At 35.0% G+C, this 22,109-nt stretch overlaps 1 protein-coding gene across 11 annotated transcripts in view; it reads right to left on the bottom strand.

Annotated features, from left to right (window-relative positions):
* Nucleotides 1-22,109, bottom strand: part of ROBO2 (roundabout guidance receptor 2) — a 1,778,513-nt gene that overhangs the window by 111,084 nt on the left and 1,645,320 nt on the right. For all 11 annotated transcript variants that reach the window (XM_050782129.1, XM_050782128.1, XM_050782122.1 and 8 more), the window contains one exon: nucleotides 16,427-16,554. In XM_050782129.1, the coding sequence (XP_050638086.1) occupies nucleotides 16,427-16,554 (128 nt within the window). The remainder of the gene's footprint in view (nucleotides 1-16,426; nucleotides 16,555-22,109) is intronic.

A 22,109-nucleotide genomic window follows, 5' to 3' on the forward strand; every position in this document is an offset into this window, starting at 1 on the left:
GTCAACATTCCAGACTAACAAAAGCACTACAGACAAATAAAGGCATTGTGTAACACTGGGTTTTAAAAGCTCCTGCAAAAGGCCGCGCGCGGTGGCTCACGCCTGTAATCCTAGCACTCTGGGAGGCCGAGGCGGGTGGACTGCCTGAGCTCAGGAGTTTGAGACCAGCCTGGGCAACATGGTGAAACCCCGTCTCTACTAAAATACAAAAGAAATTAGCTGGGCATGGCAGGGTGCGCCTGTAATCCCAACTACTCAGGAGGCTGAGGCAGGAGAACTGCTGGGAGGCGCAGCTTGCAGTGAGCTGAGACTATTGCGCCACTGCACTCCAGCCTGGGCGACAGAGCAAGTCTCCGTCTCTAAAAAGAAGAAGAAAAAAAAAAGTTTCTGCAAAAATTAGTTCATAGGCTTGCCTCCACCAACAAGAAACAGATAGTGAGAAATCGTTTCTTTACAATGCAGTATAGACCAGTAATAAGAGATAAATGTTTACTCAACTCAGGTTGGGTTCTAATTTATACATGATTGTTTCTTCAACTTATTTATTTAATTTTTACTCTGTAATATTTCATTTGATTTCCAAAGATTTTCTGTTAAGAATATTGGAAATGCACACACACACTGCCATGGAAATGTTTGATTTGAAGCGTATTAACACATAATTCATCTCAGAGGAAGCAATGTATTTATAATAGAAAATATAAATTAGAAATATAGGATTGAAAATAATCACTTTTATAAAGACTAATCACATTTTACTCATTTGTCACTATTTCCAAGAAATGTAAATGGTCGGGCGCGGTGGCTCACGTCTGTAATCCCAGCACTGTGGGAGGCCGAGACGGGCGGATCACCAGGTCAGGAGATGGAGACCATCCTGGCTAACACGGTGAAACCCCGTCTCTACTAAAAATACAAAAAACTAGCCGGGCGCGGTGGCGGCGCCTGTGGTCCCAGCTCCTCGGGAGGCTGAGGCAGGAGAATGGCGGGAACCCGGGGGGCGGAGCTTGCAGGGAGCCAAGATGGCGCCGCTCACTCCAGCCTGGGCCGCAGAGCGAGACTCCGTCTCAAAAAAAAAAAAAAAAAGCAAAGGATCAAATTGCTAAATTACCTACCTTTCTAATTAACTATTTTGTTTTGTTTTTTATTGGGTCCATGGCAATAAATCCTTTAGATGAGTGATACACATTCTTTGCCACCAGCTACTTACTTGTAGCTAATAATAAAAATCCTTATTCCACAGTAAAATACCAATGTCTACACCTGATATGGTTTGGTTGTGTCCACACCCAAATCTCATCTTGAATTGTACCTCCCACAATTCCCACATGTCATGGGAGGGACCCCGTGGGAGGTAATTGAATCCTTGAACTGGGTCTTTACCCTGCAGTTCTTGTGATACTGAGTAAGTCTCAGCAGATCTGATGGTTTTATAAAGGGGAGTTCCCCCACAAAGGACTCTCTTGCTGCCGCCATTTAAGACGTGCCTTGCTCTTGCACCATGATGATGAGGCCTCCCCAGCCATGTAGAGCTATGAGTCGATTAAACCTCTTTTCCTTATACATTACCCAGTCTTGGGTATGTCCTTATTAGCATCATGAGAACAGACTAATGCAATACCTTTTCTTTCAACAATAATCATATATATGTATATGTGCTTCTTCAATGTCAAAATGAAAAGGAAAAGCACTAAATGATTTACTGCTCTCATAAATACGAAAAAATAAATAAAGAGAATAGAATGAGTACCATGAATCATATCCTTAGATTCTCCATCAATTTAGACTTTATATTCTACTCGACACCCAGGAGAGGTCTCACATATACATACAAATTACATTCATTCCTTGTATGAGTAAAACATGTTACCATTATGCAGCTATTACTCTTTACAGTTTGGAAACAGTCTTGGAATTTGTTGATTGTGAGATTCATTTTGGAGGGTTCATATAATATCAGAACCTCCTCCCCCACAAAAACCCTCAATTATTCAAAATCTGATTACTTGAAAAGGCAGTGAAGTCAGCCAATAATTACATAGTATGACTACAAAATAACATAAGTGGCCTTCTGAATTGCCATGTGTTGCAACTGTAAAAACAATTCCAAGGAGGGCCAATAACACTGAATTTATTTTGGTAAGTGTAATACACATACACCCCCAAAATATGTATATGTTTTGTGAAAGTGGTTCAAACCATTTTCTTTCATTTAGAGTCACATATAATGTGCTCCTGCCTGAAATGGCACAATGTAAATATCAAAATGAAATATTGATTTTGAAATAATGAAATAATCATTCTAGAATGGAAAGAATGCTTCTGAAAAGAGTTAACTCAGTTCAAGATGTCTTACATTTTTAGATCTCATAAGCAGGCACATAAAAACAGTGTTATAATGAACAGCTACAAGCACATAGCCATTTTATACTTGGGTCAGTGCCTTAACACTTATATTTTTGTTTTTGAAGGCAAAACATTACTGGAACATACCACAGTAATAAATTTCTACAAAAATGAATTCAGATGTTACATGGCAATTCAATTCATAATACTATTCAATTATTTTTAAAATAACATTAGTGGTTTTATTTTGTGTCAGAGGGTACCAAGATCTCTGTCCTCTGGAAGTCACCTCCTACCAGAAGAGACATTCATGGAAATAATCAAGCATGTTACAACACGTGTTACAATTATGTTGTGACATGTTACAATACAATGAAGGTTGTAATACATACATACTAAGCAAAATAGTAACTTGACTCAGTTGGCCTTCTACAGATGGAAAAACCATAGAAAGAGAGAGAGGAAGAAAAAGAGGAAAGAGATGGAGGGAGAGTGGGAGAAGAAAAGAAGGAGTGAGAAAAGAAGAAAAGAAGAGGGGGGGAAAGAGAGAAAGAAACAAATTTGATTTGTTCCTTTAGATTAAGTTGGAAAGGAAGGGAGGGTGGGAGAGTGTTTCTCCCGAGGGGAAAACACAGGCAGTATGTTAGAGACAGAAGTTTCTCAGAGTGCCCCAAGGCACCATTCCCCTCACCTGGCTTCTTTGTGCCTGAGGCAATCTAGATGGGTGTGCTCCTTTAGTCAGCTTAGGTATTTGAAGGCCTCGGGCAAAGAATATAATTCGACTGTGAACTCGCTCATCGTTCAAGTTTACCAGACAGAAATTAAACTGAGGGATTGTGGGAGTGGAACCATGTATTTTTTCATCTAAATGGTCTTTACTGGGTTTAGCAAGTTCATTCTAATCCTAGAATCATATTAAATATTTCTACATTGCAATCAACAGTAATAGTTTACTCACACTGTAAATAAGGTGGGCACATGTGCAGGTAATTTTAAACTTTATTATATTTCAGATTATGAAAATAGATTTCCTTAATTATAGGTAGGTATAGGAAGTCATGTAACTATGGAAATCATTATGAGATTCACCATGCAAGTTTCACAGAACTTTTAAATATACATAGGTGTATACACATTATAGGCAATAAAAAGTGCTATTAACTTAAAAACTAATTCATTATTAGAGAAAATAACTCATTGTTTGTAAAGAAATGATCTCATTTTTGACCAGCAGAAGACTAAAGTGGTGAAAAACTTCTTTCAAGATCTTAAATTCCTAAATTGGGAAAACTTGACTTCTTACATCTGGGATAGAAGGGGTTGTAAGTGTGGGAGTAAAGAGAGAGAAACTATAGCTTAAAATGGCTCTTCAAGTAAATGGTGAGACAAGACATCCATTTTCACTCACTTAACCTGTCAACTTGCCAGAACTGTCATGTCAGCACTCCAGCTAAACCACGAGGGCTGATCACATCCCATTATCTCATTTTTTAGAAAAAGATTGCATGAAGATGCCAATCAGAAAAAAAAAAAGAAAAACTTGAAACCAAGGAACAAATGTACTGATGCTGAAGGGATGCTTAGTTAACGGAATTTTAATATGCAACTGCAATGTTTCTTAATAACATTAATTACACGCTTAGTAAGTCACCATCCTAGCTCATTAGTGCCTTCTTTTTGTTGTATTTTATCTCCTACCAGCAGAATGGGGAATATGTGATTGGCCTGTTACCATTAATGTTGCTTAATCTTTTTATAGCACTATTTAAAGCTGCTTGCATAAACATTTTCTAGGCAAATATTACCTATGTATGCATTTGCGTGTATCAATTAACTGCACCAACATTTGTGTGCCCCCACCACACGTGTGATGCTAGACCTAGAGGCAGCAGAAGGATAAATATAACAATGTATTTACTGACAAAGAGCTGATAGTTTTGTCGGGGAAATGAAAACAATGTCCTCAGTATATCTGGAAAGCAATACTTGCCATAAGTGAGATTTTAAAAGGCATTCAGATATATTTTAAATCAAAATGTAATACAGTTTGCTAGTTTATATATTTTTAATAAATGTAATTGTGTACTCTTGCCTTGAGTGACATTTAATATGTTTAAGTAAGTAGTGTAGCCATTCAAATACCATGCATATTTAGGTGTAGCACATATCATTAGATCTCTTTTACAGTATATGTCTCATGACATCTCTGTCTACAAAGTGCAGCAACTTACGAAAATTCTGACTTCCTTCAAATACGTAATTCAAATGTTCATGTGATTTTTTCCGGACACAGCCAGTGAAACCTCTTAATACTAATCTCATAATACTGTTTTGGACCTGAGTATTTATATTATCCTGATATTTAATATTTATAGTACTTTAATTTTAAGTACTAAATAAAAATACTTCATATTTATTTTATTTTTATTTGAAGAGACTCCAAAAATGATGATTATTCAAACTTTTGGTGTTTAGGTTAAGATAATTGAGGAAAGGCTTATATTACTTCACTTTCCTGTATTGAGCACAACAAAAGACATGAATAATAAGGAAAAACCACCAGAGCCCCTAAACCACAAATTATGAAGTGCCCCTGCCAAGTCCAGTAAAGTTGGAAGAAAACTGAGGAAGCACACTGGACACCAACCTAACTAGCCTTAATCCTTTATCAGCACCAGTTGCACAAAAATTATCTAACATCATTGTGAGAGCCCATCGCATGATCCTTTTATGGGAAAAATAACACTTAAAGTAGAGTAAGACATGGGAAATATGAGACATAACTGTAGAAAATAAGCTAACATTCAGAAGGCAGAGGAAGAAGTATTGAAAGGAAGAAAGAAAAAAAAAGCCTACTGTAGTTGGCAGAATTCTGAGGCCCCACGACCTCAGGCAGGCCCTTCCTGGAAATACTTTCATGATTATATTAAGTTACAAAAAATATTTAGAGATATACTTGAGGTTACTAATCAGTTGGCCTTAGAATGGGCTGATTCATCAGCTGGGCCTTACTTATACTCTGGATATTTAAATCAGGAAATTTTCTCTAGCTGATATCAGAAAGAGGCCTCAGAGAGCTACAAAGCAAGCACATGAAGAATTCAGGGTACCCCCGCTGGCTGTGGAGACTGGCGGCAGCGATGTGCGAAAGCTGAAGAGCAGTCACTCAAAACAGTGAGTCACCCTGTCTAACAGCCAAGGAAGTGAGAACTTCAGTCCTACAACCACAAAGGACCAGATTCTGACAAACACCACAAGGAACTTTGAAGTGGATTCTTCTGGAGAGTCTCCAGAGGAGAGCGCCACCTGGCCAATATCTTGATTTGGGTCTGTGAGACCGTGAGGAGAAAACCCTGTTGCGACTGCCTGCATTTTGGACCTATAGAATGACATGGTTTTAAACTGCTCGATGTGTGGTCATTTTTATGCAGCAATAGAAAACTGACACACCTGAAAACCATCCTTATGATGAAGCAGAGAGTATAAAGGAAGATGAGGAGAGAGTTCTATAGGAAAATGCACACAGTTCATAACTTAAAAAGGGTGATTCTGTATCACCAGGCCTAGTATAATACTGAGAAGAAAATAGTATGTTTTTAGTAAGATATGAAAAACAACATTCCAAATAGGGGTTATTGAATTACCCTGCTATTTCACATTTTCTCTTCTCCAAATATGCAAACTCTAGTCTTCAGAGCTAACTAGAAAATGAATAATCAGACAGTAACCAAAACAGAACTATGCAAAACAAAATTTAACACAAACTTGTATATTAACTAAGTACTTATTTCATTCATGACAGAAAAGGAATGTAATTAATTAAAAAGAGATAAAGAACCTGTGTCTTCCAAAAATTACTCAAAGAAATGCAGAAACAATAAAAATAAATACTTAGGCAGGCATAGTCTAAATGAAATTATATACAATGAAATCTCTCTTTTAAAAACTAAAAAAGGGGGACAAAGGCTAAAAGACAAGATGAAGAATTTCATATTAGAGCTTAACAAGAAAACAACAAAGAACAAAAAAATTAGATTATATTTTAGAAATAAGAAATACATAATGATTTCAATTTTAAAAGTTGGAGACGTGGTATACTGTCATTGAGAAATATACAATATTAAATAAAAATGACTGAAATTATTATCGAGAAGTTGATAAATGTGAAATTGAGACTAAGGAAAGCCAATATAACCAACGTATTTGAAGAAATGAGAAAGTAAAACAGAAAAAAAAAATCAAAGATAAAACAGAAGAAAGGGTTATTGAAGTAAAGCAAATTAAAGCATAGATGTGGCAGATTTAAGTGGCTCGTTGTGTCCTAGAAATATTACATACAGGACGATCATAACCAAGATATAACTAAGCAAAGTTACTTGAAAGAAGGGACTGCATGTATATTCATATGGTAAAAGAACATCCCAGCCAAGAAAAAATTATATTTTTTGTAAGTTTCAGACTTCACTATAATACCATTCAATACCAAGACAATAGAACATTTTTACCAAGTTCTGAAAGGAGAAAAAAAAAAAAAAAAAAGAAGTGTGAGAGTAATTTAATACCTGGCCTCTCCTCCTGTTCAGTGGACAGACATTGTCACGTACACAAGGCTAGAACCAGCTCAGCCTGAGAAGTAATCCACGCTTGTGTTTCACTTTAGAAATGAACATTAGCTTAAGATTTTTTAAACGTTTCACATCATGGAAACTCAGTTGGAATATAGAAGATAAAACAGAATGTGTTTTTTAAACCTACCATTTAATCAAAACATATGGAGCAACGGAAAGCGTGATGCTTAATAATAATTAAATGAGACTCTGCATAAAGTAGCTAATTAGCGCCAGGTGCAGGAAACATTAAGAGCTCTCAGGCGGGAGATGATTACCTCAGGTCATGGGGTAACAGCTTGTCCAAAGAAAAGGGATGCAAGAAATAAAAGTCTAGGTCTCCTTTCAAGGTACACTTAGAACATCTTTTGCAAAAAGTGCATCCAAACATGAAAAGGTTCATACATAATACCTTTTAAGTTTTCTGATTTAAAAAAAACTGTGATAGTTCCAATATCAAATTATGTACAGCACATTATATTTTCCAAATTTCAAGTTGGGATGGGAGATGGGGGCATCAAAATATCTGTTACATTATTCTTTAAGTAACGTCAGATTTACAGTTCATCTTGAATGAATTTTCCAATCACAAACCTTTTTTTTTTTTTTTTTTTTTGACTTCTTGGTGGTCTCAGAATAAACTGCTTTCAAACATGCTTTAACAAAACTTTGCTTCAACTCATAAAATGGAACTTTCTAAAATGGCATATTTAATTACTGTGGTTAAGCCGTTGAAATATTAAAAAAAAATGTCCCTATAGATCTCTGTCTAGAGTAGTGGCTGCTGCTTTTAAAAAATAATTTTTAAATGGTGAATTTTGCCAAAAAACATGTGTACTTCTTATTACTTCTAAATTCTTGTGTGGCCAATTCCATTTTTCCATCAAAAGGAAACACGCTTTCGGGTCACTAAGTTAGAAAATACTTAGAAGTTTCCATCAAGTTGTGTATTGTCAGTTTGTTTTTGCTATTTTAAACAAGTTTCACGTGAAGTACTTGGCTTTCAGTTTCATCCTCCAGGCAATCAGCATCCAGCATATGGTACACACGTTACCAAACGGGGCAGGACAGCTTCCTAAGCAAGGCAGCTGGTAGATTTGACAGTTCCTTTCCAAATTACTCATCATGTTTTGAGTTGCTGCTAGGAAAAAATGTGTTGCCCATCTCCAAAATAGATGTTCTTTTTTATTTTTAAGCTCGGGAGAGGCTTCCAATAAAAAAATAAGACAGATGGGTATAGGAAGCAAGATATTTATCCCTATTTAGACCATTTTCTTCTGTCAGTTTCCTCATCAGAAGAGTTTTCCAAATAAACAAATGAATATTTCAGCATTCATAGTTAACTACGTCCTACGATGTACTTTTCTTTTCGTATAAAGAATGCCTTTGGAATAGTAAAACGTCAAAACCACAGAAAGGGCTTGCGGAGTTTTAATTATTAAAGTGATAGTTGCCCAGATTTTGTGGCAGCCGGCAAATATGAACATTAGATTAAAGAGCTCGTTTGGACCCATTGGTGACGTTGCAGATGCACAAGTGAAATCCGTAAAACGCTTTCCTCAATTGGCAAGTATGTGAACGTCTGCCTTCAGTAATACCTCCCACACTGGCGCGTCCTCTAAGTTCACCTAGAGGAAAACTCTAAATACAGGCCAGAGGAGTTTATTCCAACTGCGATTGTATAGAGTTGCAAATTCTTTAACGCAAATGCATCGCATAAGAGTCATCCATTTAGACAAAATTCTCAGTTTGGGGGTTTGTAATTATTTCTAACGGGGGCTTTCTACACAGACCATCAAAGGTTTCATCCAGTGAGTAATGTAGTGATGGTTCCTGAATCTCTAAGTATTCCAGAATCCGCAACGATTTCTAATTTTCATTCAAAAACTCTAGACACAAACTATGCTGGGAATTTTCTCTAAATGTTATATACTTGGTACATATTTCTTCACCTAATTTATATTGGAACTAAAAGCTGGTTTTTCTCCCCTTTCTCTGGTCTCTACCTTGCAGAGTACCCTTTATGCTATTGCTAAGAGCTTCAAAGTTGAAAAACATGCTTTTTAGTGCATTAACAAATATAAATAATAATGTAGTTTTTCTACAATTTTAATATGTAATCATTATTTTACTTGACTTATACTTTCTGATCATACAATAAATGTTCAGATATCTATGTTCTTGAATTAAAATTGATGTAAGAAGTAGATACAAAAAAATGAGGTTAATTGCCTTATTATGTCTCTTTTTTGGTAATCCAATTAAAACATATCGAACACTCAGTTTTTAAAATTAATAGTAGTTGTCAAGTTTAAAGTATAGTTCTTTATATTTCTGAACATTGTCATAAGTCATTTGAGATAGATTTATGAAATGACAGACTTCCCCAGAATAAAGTACAATGTGTCAAGAAGCTATTCTTTAGTTCCAGTCCAATGGGGATTTAAGAAATCATTTCAAACAGGAATAAAAAATGGAAATAACTTTTGAAACATCTTGCAGATGACAGATACGTCTCAATACTCTGTGTATATCACATTTTGAAATCAATGTACTTTTTCCTATGTTTACAGATTTTAAATATATTGGAAATTATTAATATACTATTTATTCTATGTTCTGAAAATTTGTGAGATAATATAAATCAAGTGGTCATGGTATATTGGCATAAGGTTTCTGTGTATAAAGATCTGCAATTTAAATGTGACTGTTCCTTTTCATTTGAAAAGTCATGAGCTTATAAGTACAACTGCTGCCAATGCAAAACCAACCTGTATTTTCAAATACCTACTGTCATCCTTTCTATTGAGAAATGTTGTCAATCATTCATCTATTTTCATATCTCCTATAAATACTGCAGTGCTTAATATCTTTAAAAAACTTCTAAATAAGGTTGCAAAGTTTGTGTATTCCATAGTCATCTGAAAAGGGGTCAGATCATTCTCAATCTTTCCACTTAATACATTTTATTATATATATAATCTATAAGGGCTATGTCCTCCCATGAGGCCAAATATCATTCTGGGGGGCAACGGTAATCACAAACTTACTATCAGCAATCCCATACATCGGAACTAATCTCGTCCAGTGAATCTGAGGAGGATACGCCATTAATAGCCCCACTCTCACACACATTGTTATATATAATTTATATATAAATGTTCCCACTTATTTTATTTTACTTTATGTAATAACGTGCTTTCTTATTTGACACATAAATGAGTGAATTTCTGAACCTGAAAACTAGCTCACACATGTTGAGAAAAAGAAATCTGACAGAGTGGTCATGTAGTCTACCATCAGCTCTTTCTTTGTCTATTGCTGCATCATCTTATTCTTTCTCATTCTTTTCTTAATTTTGTATGTAATTCAAAAGACACATAAAATTACCATTAATAGGAATCCTTACAAATACAAGAAAATAAGGCTTAAAAACGATTACAATATATCCTTCAATTTTCAAACTTCAGTTATACAAACCACAACTGATTTCCTTGTTGTTTCAAAAAAATCCCACAGCTTATGATTCAATTAATTGTGAGCCACAGCTTTATTTCAAAAATATTAAAATGTGAAGTAATGTCTCAGAAACTAGGCATACGATAGCTACCAACATTGGCAGACAAAATGCCTTTTACGTATAAAATAAATCATAAACTCAGTCCCCTCCGGCAACAGCTTTGATAAATCAGTATTATTCTCTCCATTTTATAGAGGACGTCACTGAGGATAAGGGATATTAAATTACTAATCAAAAGGGAGTATTGCTCAGAAACACCAGATCAGAAAGTCAGATTGGGAAACCAAAGTATATTTACCGTGTTTGCTGACGATGTGAAAACATACTGTCTAACAATAAAGTCCATGACTGTTTCAACCAAAGGGGGAAAAATGTGTGAGTCTGAACCAACATATCTATCAAGTGTCAATAATGTCAAGCCAGCACATTAAGAAAGCTTTTGAAGCTAGATGGACAATTTATAAAGCCCTCAAAATTGAATAAGTTGTTATTAAAGCATCTTTTGGTATATTGAAGAAGCAGTGTACTAAATTTGTTCACTTTTTCATCCATCCGTTTATGCATCCATCTATTCATTTACATGTACAATTCATTTACAATTACCAAAATTTATTTAAACATAGTTATTGGTGGATTAAACTAAAGCTTAAAAGAGATGCAGAAAGCTTATTAAGTCAATGAATTGAAATATTTTATCTTCCAAATGTTTACAAATAATTACCACTTAAATATCTGCAAAAGCAAGCTGTTAACTTACTTTAATTTCACAAAGCCAAATGAAAAATAAGATATATTAAAACCACAAACACTAACTTTTCATGCCAAAGAACACAGTTCCACTGTCCCTCCCCCACTTAGGGTAAGCATGTACTTAAAGCATTTTACTTAATTTTGTTTAAATAGGCATGCAGGCAATACATATGCAGCAGTTAAAAATATCCCTAAAATACTGGGACTCTGCGTAACTTAAAAGAAATGTGTAAAGTTGTAGAACTTTTTAATTTAATCATAACTTTTTATCTTAACATCAAACATAACTAATAATTGATTATTTTATACATACAAAAAAGGATAGTGAAGCTTTCTTATTGTATCCTAATACAATATATTTTTCTCCTATAAGAAAAGCTAGCAGTCCATAAACATAAATCATTCATTTATTCTCTTACATAAAAATTGTTACCTACTTAGTTCTACGTAGCAAAAGTCACTACAAAATTGTTTATCAATGTGATTAAAAAAAAAACAGGAGAAACTTTTAGAGCAGACAGTCTCAAGTACTATTTTAACACGAGTAAAATAAATATATTCCACTCTGTCAAATCTGACTACGCATGAGTTATGAAGCACTGTGCAAAGCCATGCTTAGTGGATAGAAGGATGGCTACTTACCAACAGGGCGAGCTGTAGACATTACAATGGTGTGGTGAGAACATAAAAAAGAAATTAAAAAAAAGAAAGAAAAATTATCAGAATGCATGATGTGTAATGTTACATTTAAGTATGGACAATAGAGTGATTTCTATTCTCACAATTCAAGTATGACCAAGATGTCTGGGTCTGATAAAATTGAGCGTTATAAATATAATTCTAGGAAAATAATTACTTTGACTCCGAGGACTGACTAGAAGCAATTTGAGAAATATTTTCGGTAAAGTCTTATCATCACTTACTATAGTTATTATTTCAAAGATCTTGAGTTAAACAGCCTTGTGTTACCCCAAAGTTAAAAACCTGATGAATATCACTATTCAAGTCACAGACTAGCAAATGTCATGTCAATAAAAGAAGCCCTCGCTGTCTGATTTAAATAGCAATTGGATTTTAAGCATGGTTAGTCAGAACCATTACAAGGACTGCAGAAAAGCCCCTGACGCTGCTTTTCAGTCAGTAATAAGTTAAGATCACATCACTTTTCATCCATGGACAGGGTGGATGAAAATATAACAAATAGGTTGGAACATCCTTAGAGATTTCAACTCAGTAGCTCCCTAACTACTGTTAAGCTTTTTCCTTCTTTTGGCAGAGGGCAGGGAACAATGACTGACAAGTTGATTCTTGTTCACACTGAGAACGGCTTTCAAACTGCTGCTTCAACAAATTATCATTTTTTTATTATACCATAACTTTCAATCACTAAAATCAGTGGTAATAGGTTGCCCCTGTTATTAATGCAAAGACATTGTAAGAGATACACATGGGCTTCATAATCCTTTCCTTAAAAAGAATAACACTCTATGAGTTTAGATGGTAAACCATTTTATGCAAAAGCAATAGACAAGTATTGTAAAACACGTGATCCCGTTATCCAAATGAAGAAACAATATGCTGAGTAGTATAGGAAATTTCATGAAATCTGATATTAAAAACAGAATTTTTTCAACAGTGGTTCGCCCATATCTCAGTAGATACAGTTCTAGCGCATATGTAATGTGACTCTGGAACGTCTCAATGGTTTTGTGTTGATGATGGCTCTCTGGGCAAGATAGGAACCACCACTGAACACGTATTTACACATATTCACTTAACGGATACATCATAATACCAGCTCTGTGCAATCCATAAACATAAAACGTAGTTGTCTCTATGACAGCCATGGTCTCACAATATTGTTCACAATTAAAGCAGGAAAGATTCAGACAACAGGCAGTAAGGCAATTGTAGCAGTGGTATGAAAAGCCTGGTGTAGTGGATCCCTAATGTGTCCTAACATATATGGCGTGTTTGCTATAGCTAGAGGAAAAGAGGAGTAAGTTACCCAGTGCACCATAATTTCTTTCTTTTTGCAGGGGAGTGGGGAGCAGAATACAAGATTAACTATCAAAAAGAGATAACAGACTAACAATGTGAAGTTGTGGCTTATTCTAACAGATGAAGTTTCTCTTAATTTTGCATTGGCAAAATGTCCAGTAGAAAAAGAACTTTTGTTCTTCATCTTTGAATTTGCACTTTTCAGCTTGCCATCTCAAGCTGAATTTCAAACATAATGTTTCCTTTAGAAATGAAAAGGCGTTTTGAGTGTAGGATATTAACAAAAGAAAAAAAAAAAGAAACTGTGGTGAGAAATCATGTTTTAAATGAATAAAATATATGTCTGTCTTATTTTAGGATAGAATAATTCCAAAACATTAAGGCTTTATTGCTCTAGAAACAGTATTATTTTTCCAATGAGATCTTTATGCAAAGCAAATTTAAAAATTTTAAAATGGGGAAAATGTGCTTGCAAATATGCAGTTTGTGTTGTCATTTTTAAGCCATTTAAAAAGTTTTATTAGTAATAAATTATTTGATTAGAATGAAAAGTCTAATCAAGGAGGTCTGTTGTTGACTGGCTTCATTTCTTCCTAATTTTACATTTGCCAAGTCAGCAAAGGGAGCTTCTTGATGTTCAGCCTCACTTTATAGTTTTTTTTTAACCATATTTTTGAAATGGGAAACAACTGAGTAGATCTGTTTCAAATTTTGACAATTAACTCCCTTACATTTTCCCCAACTGGCTAATGTGAATGTTACGATAAAGTTTTAGCAGAAACATCACAATACATTTTTTTTGTCCTTGTTACATTAGCAACATTTTATCCAGAAAAAAACCCAGCAGGTGGATGTTTTCAAAATCAGCAAATTAAACTAAACTGTGTCTCTGCATTAAATGGATGAAAATGGACATGGCCTCTTGGGTCAGTTGACCCTGTTCTAATAAAACAATCCAAAGAAAGGCTGCACATTTCATTTATGTGCATAGAAAAATTAGCAAAGAAAAAAAATAAGTCATAGATAACAGTGTTGTCTTTTTTTTTCCTGTTAATCTCTTAGCATGAGAAAACCCAAATGCTTTTCCTAATGGTAAAAAATAAATGTTTTTAAACAGTATTTTACTCTATATTATATTGTGTTAAGGAGATCTTTTTAAACACAGTTTTTGAGGTTTCAGTCTTAGAGAGGTGATAAATACCTACCACAAAGAATAAACACTCTAATCCATCTACAGGACATAGATTAGGGGAGAGGCCATTTAAGGTTTGCTGATTTTAAAAAAATAAACCCTATTGAAAAAAACAATGTTTTCTATTAGTTTGGTAAGTTAGCTTCAGACATCCCCACCTAAGGAGCATGCTTTGTTAAATGAAATGTTAAGCCTGAAACTTTCAGCAAATTATGAAAACAATTAGCTGGGAAAGGTCTTAAGGCAAACAGACCACTTCAAGTCTCACTCGCCCAAGCATTCCAGCATAGAAGCAGCCCTGCCGCTTCTACCAACAAACAACTCCTCACGTTTTCTCACCATTCGTTTAGTCAGCAAATAGTTTTCCAGTGGGACGTTTATTGGCTGGTTGTTTATTATGGTTTTCCATTTACTTTAGAAAAAAAAAGGAAAAGAAAACTTTGGGGATACTTTGGTCTAGTGAATTGTTTTTGCAATAAGCTGCCCAGCAAACATACGACAAACGTATGAAGTCATCCACGTAGAGTGTGGGTTAAATCAAGTGTGTTCATTGCCTTACAAAGGTTATCAGATTTTTATCCTACATAATCCATATATATATCTATATATTCAATTCATATATGATCATAGTCCTTTATGACCTGTGAAGTAATGAAGAGTGAAAATGTTTTTATGCAACTAGCTGTCAATTTTGTCTAATATGTTTTGTATCTAAATTCACACTAGAATGTCTAGAGGAAAAAAAATGGATTAGGTGAAATAAGGATGGAGCAATTGAGCAGCATGAAAAGCACCAACATTTTTCCAGGTGTGCAAAGTGCCTGTCCCCTCATAACAACCTGGAGGTAACTGAGTTTTTCATGATTTGAAGCCTAAATCATAAATCTGGCAAAAACCCTTATTCTTACCACACAAAAAACTAACCTGAGGATCCCTGATACCTTTCCTGCAACTTCCAGCTTCTCCAAACCTTTCTCCTAACCTTCTGAAACCTTCTGGGAGCAAAGGTGCACGAGGGTCTGAGGTATGACTAAGTGGGGTGAGATGTAACTGAGACTCGGAAGAAAGCATGCAGCCAATCGCTTTACCACGAAGGATGAGAGAAGGAGGCACAGTTAGTAGGGGGAGAAAGGATGTGCTCGCCTATCTTTGTTTGATTTTCTCTGAGTGTGAATGATTCCATGGGTAATGTCTATTTCAAGAGTAAGTGTTAAGTGTCCACTTGGTACTACTTGGTACCTTGGACTATATAATTTACCTCCCGTGATCAACAAGTTCCACTGAAAAGACAGTTAATTTATTCTAGTACACTGTAAAGTTAAGCAATGCTTTCTTTCACTTACAAGCAACTCCAGTGAGTCTATAAGTGAACATTATTCCATGGCTGAGGAAGTGCATGACACTCAGAAGGTAAAAGTTATTACTAGAGCAGCACTGACTATTTCAATTATTTAAGGCCACTGAACTTCACAAATCAGTCTCTAAATCAGATTATCTCAAGTCTGGAGAGTGCCTCTGTATTCATTTTCACCTTTGGAAGCATTGTTAGTTTTTTCAGATGGCTGTTTTGAATGCCGACATTAAAAAGAACTTCAAAACAGTATGCTACTAGTACAAAGTGACAAAGTGACAAACTAGTAAACAGAAAACATGAGAGGACCTTCGAAACTGATGACATTTAAAAGCAGTCAGTAGCTGAAAGCAATGGAAATGGAAAGAGTAGTCTAGATCTTTTCTGTTTTTAAGATTTACTTTTAAGCCATATAAACAATTAACTTTAAACCATATAAGCAATTTACTAAATAAGAATTAATACTTTTAAGTTACCATCACGTGGAACCAAATAATGAAAATAATTTTATTTCAATTAATGACAGAGAGGACACAAAATCTAGGCATTTTAGTACAACAAAACAGCATAATTCACTATTTTGATTGTAAGTTCACTTACCAATTTAACCAAATACTAGTGTCCTGGTTCAATTATCTTTGACATCTTAAATCTCTTACCTCGGACGGTGAGCGTAGCAGAGGCTTCCATTTTTCCAACCCGATTCTCAGCAATGCACATATAGGTGCCTTCATCTGTACTCATGGTCTTTTTAATTCTTAGTGTGTAATCATCTTTGATGTCATACCTGTGTAGAATATGAACTGGTTTTATTAAATAGTATTCGCTATATGGATAATAACATGAAGTAATCATCTTCCTTTTTCTTTTTAAACTGTATGTTACCTAAACACAAATACATACACACACAAATCAGCCATAAAGTGCAATTACTTAGATTAAAGGTATTGCTAATAAAATCAATTTAATATCTGATCTTCAGCTGCTTGTCAGTTACCTATACTTCACATACGTAGACAATTCTTCCCACTGCACAACTATCAAAGGCATAATTAGCACTTTGACCTTTATGTGGTAGCTCTTGACTACTAAAGAAGATAGACACAATCTCAGTTTCGTGGTGAGTTATATTTCACTAGTTTGTTAGTCACACTGTGTTCAATAATACAATTTATTTTTAGGCACCTTGGATATTAGAGAGCTGAAATATGTTAAAGAACAAAATTTTTCTCTTATTTGTTGGCAAATCGACAAAATGGGCATTAGGTAAAAGAATTAAGGGTGCGTAATCAATTTTTAAATAAGGAATATTAACACCTGAAACATCAGCATGCCTTGGAGTGATTTTTGGAAATGCACATATTCAGCTTGTTCACGTGCATTTATGGTTTTACCTCCACTTCATTAATGAAGCAGACCAACAAAGTGGGTCAGAAAACATAACACCAAAAATTTGGGAGTACTTGCATGAGAATATATTCTTATTTAATTCTAAGAAATTATAATTACACAAACTAAATAATCCAGCTATCATTTTTTTCACATGTGATATTTCCTCCTGATATTTACCAGTGGTTTTTATTTCAAACACACATTTTGCAATAGTTTCTGGTTGGCCACCTTGCTTCTCTTCCTCATATATACCACAGTCAGATCCATGTTTCCAAAATATCATTTTAATTGGTCCTGTCTGCTCAAAACTAGCTGTGATTTCCTATTGTTTTCAGGACAAACACAAACATTCTAGGCTTGCATTTAAAACGACCATAACCAGATGTCTTCTACTTCTAGCTTTAGCTAGAAGAATAACCCAGCTTAACTTTATTAGAGGCTAAGGCATGAATTAATATAGTCCTAATTTATAGACCTTGGCATGACAAAAAGCACTGTCTATATACCAATCATGCCAACTAAACTTCACTACCCTTACTCTTCCATCCGTTAATTCTCATGGTTACTTTTCTGTCTGCGTGCTTTGCCTTAAAATTCTGCTTATTAAATATGTCATAAGTGGTTAGGGAAATAGCTTATCCACTACTTTCTTATCCACTCCCTTCATTGTGAAGCCATCCATTACCATACTATAAAAATCTAATTCCTCCCTTTTTGAAAACTCACTGCTGCAGCAGTAAGTCTGCACTTAGTTACATTTTGTATCGTTATCTATTTCGATGAAGGCAGAGATCTTGTCTGCTTCACTCACTGCAATATCCATACTCCAAATATAGAGTTTTTACTATCCAGTAGCATAATCAAATGGTTAAGAGCACAGGCTCAGGAGCAAAACAGCCAGAGTTGTACTCATGGACTTGGCTTCTTCATATGCTTGCAAGGGTTGACAGTGTACTTACATTTTCTGGGTCTCTATTTCCTCATTAGCAAAATAAGTGCTAAAGATAACATCTATTTCATGGAGTGAGTGTGAGCTTTAAATGACATATAAAATACTTAAAACAGGCACACAAAAAGCACAATACATGTTCGCTATTATTATTCCACCTACTAGGTGCTCAAGAAACACTAGTGGTGAATACATGATAAATATCTTGTTTCCTGCTGATATAAAGGCCAACTGTGAATGGCTTCAAGACTCCAAATGACTTTACCCATGTATTTATAGTCAAGAGCAATCCTAGGCTAAAATGCATAAAAGAGTATAATACAGATAAACACTTTCTGCTTAACTTTGCCAGTAAAAATGTGAGAAAAACAATTATTTTGATAATGGCTTCAGAAAAGTTACTGGTGACGTATTTAATGTCTCATAAAAATAATCGTTTCTACAGTTAGCCTATGTACTGCATGACATGGTTAGCTGTAAGATAGAAACATTTAAACACTGTATTTTGCAGACATTTCCAATTCATCTAAAAAATTGAATTCTTGACTACTGTTTAAGCTATTTATTCTTGTTGTGTGACTTTCAGAAGTCTCTACATTGTCCTATAGCTGAGCTTTTCCAAGAGCTAAAAGAGGGGAGATAAACTTAATGGTCTAAAAAGTTTTCTCTGGATCAATACATATGTGAAGCCATGATTCCAAGTCAATAAAAGATATCTACATTGTACATTATTTCTGATTTGTCATTGAAAAAAAATTGTATGTTACCTCAGTTAAAAAAAAATGATTGCACACATTGTACAGAGTATCCTCAAAACCTTTTTCTGAATTAGAAATTGTCATTTTATAGATAAGAAAACTGACACCTAGGCAAATAAAATGACCTCCTCAAAGTCATGTTATTAATAAATAGAAAACCCAGAATTAAAACCCTGACTCTGAATGTGTCACTTTCTCATTCTATGTGTACTTCTCTGCAAGTAAACAGTTTAATTTTAAAATGCTAACTTAACACAGTAAGACATATAACTATGTAATGTGCACAGAAAAATAATTTCATATTCAGCAAATATTTAGTTATAGCGTATGACAAAATTTTACTTCACTTTAGAGACATTCATTACAGAGAAGACAACATGGAAACTAAATAAAATGTAAAAGTTATCTCCTGCTTTCTGCTTTAGTTAAAAAAAAAATGTGTTTATTCTAATCACCAGAAAACTGCAAATCAAAACCACAATGAGATACTATCTCACACCAGTCAGAATGGCTACTATTAAAAAGTCAAAAAATAGCACATGCTGATGATGCTGTGGAAAAAAGAGAATGCTTACACACTGCTGGTGAGAATGTAAATTAGTTCAGACACTGGGGAAAGCAGTTTGGAGATTTCTCAAACAACTTGAAACAGAACTACCATTTGACTCAGTAATCCAATTATTGTGTACATACCCAAAAGAAAATAAATAGTTTCACCAAAAAACCCCCACAAGCACTTGCATATTTATTGCAGCACTATTCATAAGAGCAAAGATACGGAATCAACCTCGGTGCCCATCAACAGTGGACTGAATAAGGAAAATGTGGTGCATATATACCATGGAATACTACACAGTCATAAAAAAGAAGGAAATCGTGTTCTCACTTCTAAGTGGAAGCTGAAAATTGGGTACACATGGATATAAAGATGGAAGAATAGACACCGGGGACTCCTAGAGGAAAGAGAGACGGAGGGGTCAAGGGCTGGAAAACTATCCGCTGGGTAGTATGCTCTCTTCCTGGGTAATGGCACAATTTGTACCCCAAACCTCACTGTCACACAATATACCCATGTAACAAACCTGTACATGTACCTCCAAATCTAAAATAAAGGTTGAAATTTTAAAAAAAATTAAAAGTGTTTATTTAAAAATTACAAAATACATAATATTTGAACCCAAACTTAGCCTGAAATCTGACTTCCTGAGATGTTTTTTATCATTTTAAAGGAAGGTGGAAACAAGAATAGGAATGAGATTTTGTTTGTTTGTTTTTTAATTAATGGTACGTTGATCGGGGATACAAGTAATTGTGCATTCTATGATTGCATATTACCTTCCTTGTGAAAAGTTAACATTAACTATTACTTGGGAAGAATAAAATGAATTAGTCTTAACAACTAATAAAAGAGATGACCTTTCAAAGAGACTGTGCCATTAAACTCAAACAGCAAATCTATTTTTTTCCTACCTATAGAACAGGTTTTCAGATATAGATTGTAAAACTGTGGCCAAGGCCAATAGTCTGGTGACATGGCCCAGGTTTGTTAGAAAACGTGTAAGTACGGAAGGTAACTAAATCCATTTCCAGTGAGACAGGGATGTGTTGGAGTAAAAAGAAGTTTTGGGTAATAGTTTTTAACGGTCTTGCATATCACAGTGCCCAGCATAGTTCGCAGGAATTAGTAGATGCTCTTCAACATTGCCATCTTTTCATTTCCCTTGATGATCACTGACGTTTGAAAAGATTATAATAAACATTCCATTATTTTATTCAAGACATGCTGATGACACATCTATGCATTGCATCCAAATTTGGGGATACATGACATGATAGGATTCAGAGCCTAGTGAAATGATGTCTGACTCCACATTGGGGTAGACCAGAACTATCTCCGAGGCTCTCTCCAGCTAACACACATTTTCTGGGGCCGTGTCTTGTCTTTCTCCAATTAAAAGTAAAAGCTACAATGCATATCTTGCTATGTCCCATCACACTGGGATGTTGTAATTTAAAAACAAACAGGCTTTGAGTACTTAGTTATTGAAATGCTCACAATCTTTTAAATTCTCATTTCTCACTGAATCTTTGCCTGAGGAAAGACTGCAAATATTATCAGCAGTTTATATGATGTATTTATATCAGAATACTTTGAATATATATAAAAGGATTGACTCGCTAGGCTAAATGAAACCTTTAAAAGTTCACTTTCTGCAACCGTCCATCAACACTTGAATCCTATCTGCAACATGCAACCAATCAGTCGTCCAGCTTGTTCCTATGACAAGTGGTCTATTCTATCTTCAAACATCTCTATTAGAAGATCTTCTATGTATGATAACATAAAACATTTCTTCCCAAAGTTACTACTAACAGTACTACTCCTTGTGCCAAACAGAAAAGTATACTCTCTCTCCTACAAGAGAGCTTTTTCAATTTTGGGTCTCTTATGAATTATCTCATCTTCAGGTCAACTCTTCCTAACAACAGCAACCACATACTGTACAATAATCCCCCTTTATTCAGATGGAATATGTTCCACGACTCCTAGTAGATGCCTGAAACCACAGATGGTACTGAACTACAAATACACTACACGAGACAGTCAATCTGATAACCAAGAGGGCTCCTAAGTGACTAACTGGTAGGTAGTGTGCATAGCGTGGATACGCTGGACAAAGGGATGATTTGTGTCTTGGTGGAATGAAGCAGGACAGTCCAAGCTTTCATCGTGTTACTCAGAATGCTGTGCAGTTTACATCTGATGAATTGTTTATTTCTGGACATTTTCATTTAATATTTTTGAACCACAGTTGACCAAGGGTAACTGAAGCCACAAAGAGAAAGTACAAAACTGCCAATCAGAAGGGACGACTGTAACAGCAGTTATTTTATGTCAAGGCTTCAAAGGGAATTAAGAGCATCAGTACAGATCTACTGATTGATAATCATAAATCTGATTATGTCACTGAACTGTTCGAAGCTATCCAATGGCTTCTCATTCGGTCGCTCAGAATAAAACCTATTTATTTATGGTGTTTAAAGCTTTAGATAATCTGGTCCTTGCCTAGCTCTCAAACTTCATGTTCACTCTGTTCCAGTCACATGCCTTTTCTTTTACTTGTTCAATGTAAGAAGCCAGTTCTACTGTGTCTTTGTAGTCCTTTTGCAAATTCACGGAATGTTCTTCCTTTACGTTTTCCATGGATGACCCTTTTTGACTTTCAGGATGTCCCAAATATC

The sequence above is a fragment of the Macaca thibetana genome, chromosome 2, assembly GCF_024542745.1.
Source record: "Macaca thibetana thibetana isolate TM-01 chromosome 2, ASM2454274v1, whole genome shotgun sequence".
NCBI lineage: Eukaryota > Metazoa > Chordata > Mammalia > Primates > Cercopithecidae > Macaca > Macaca thibetana.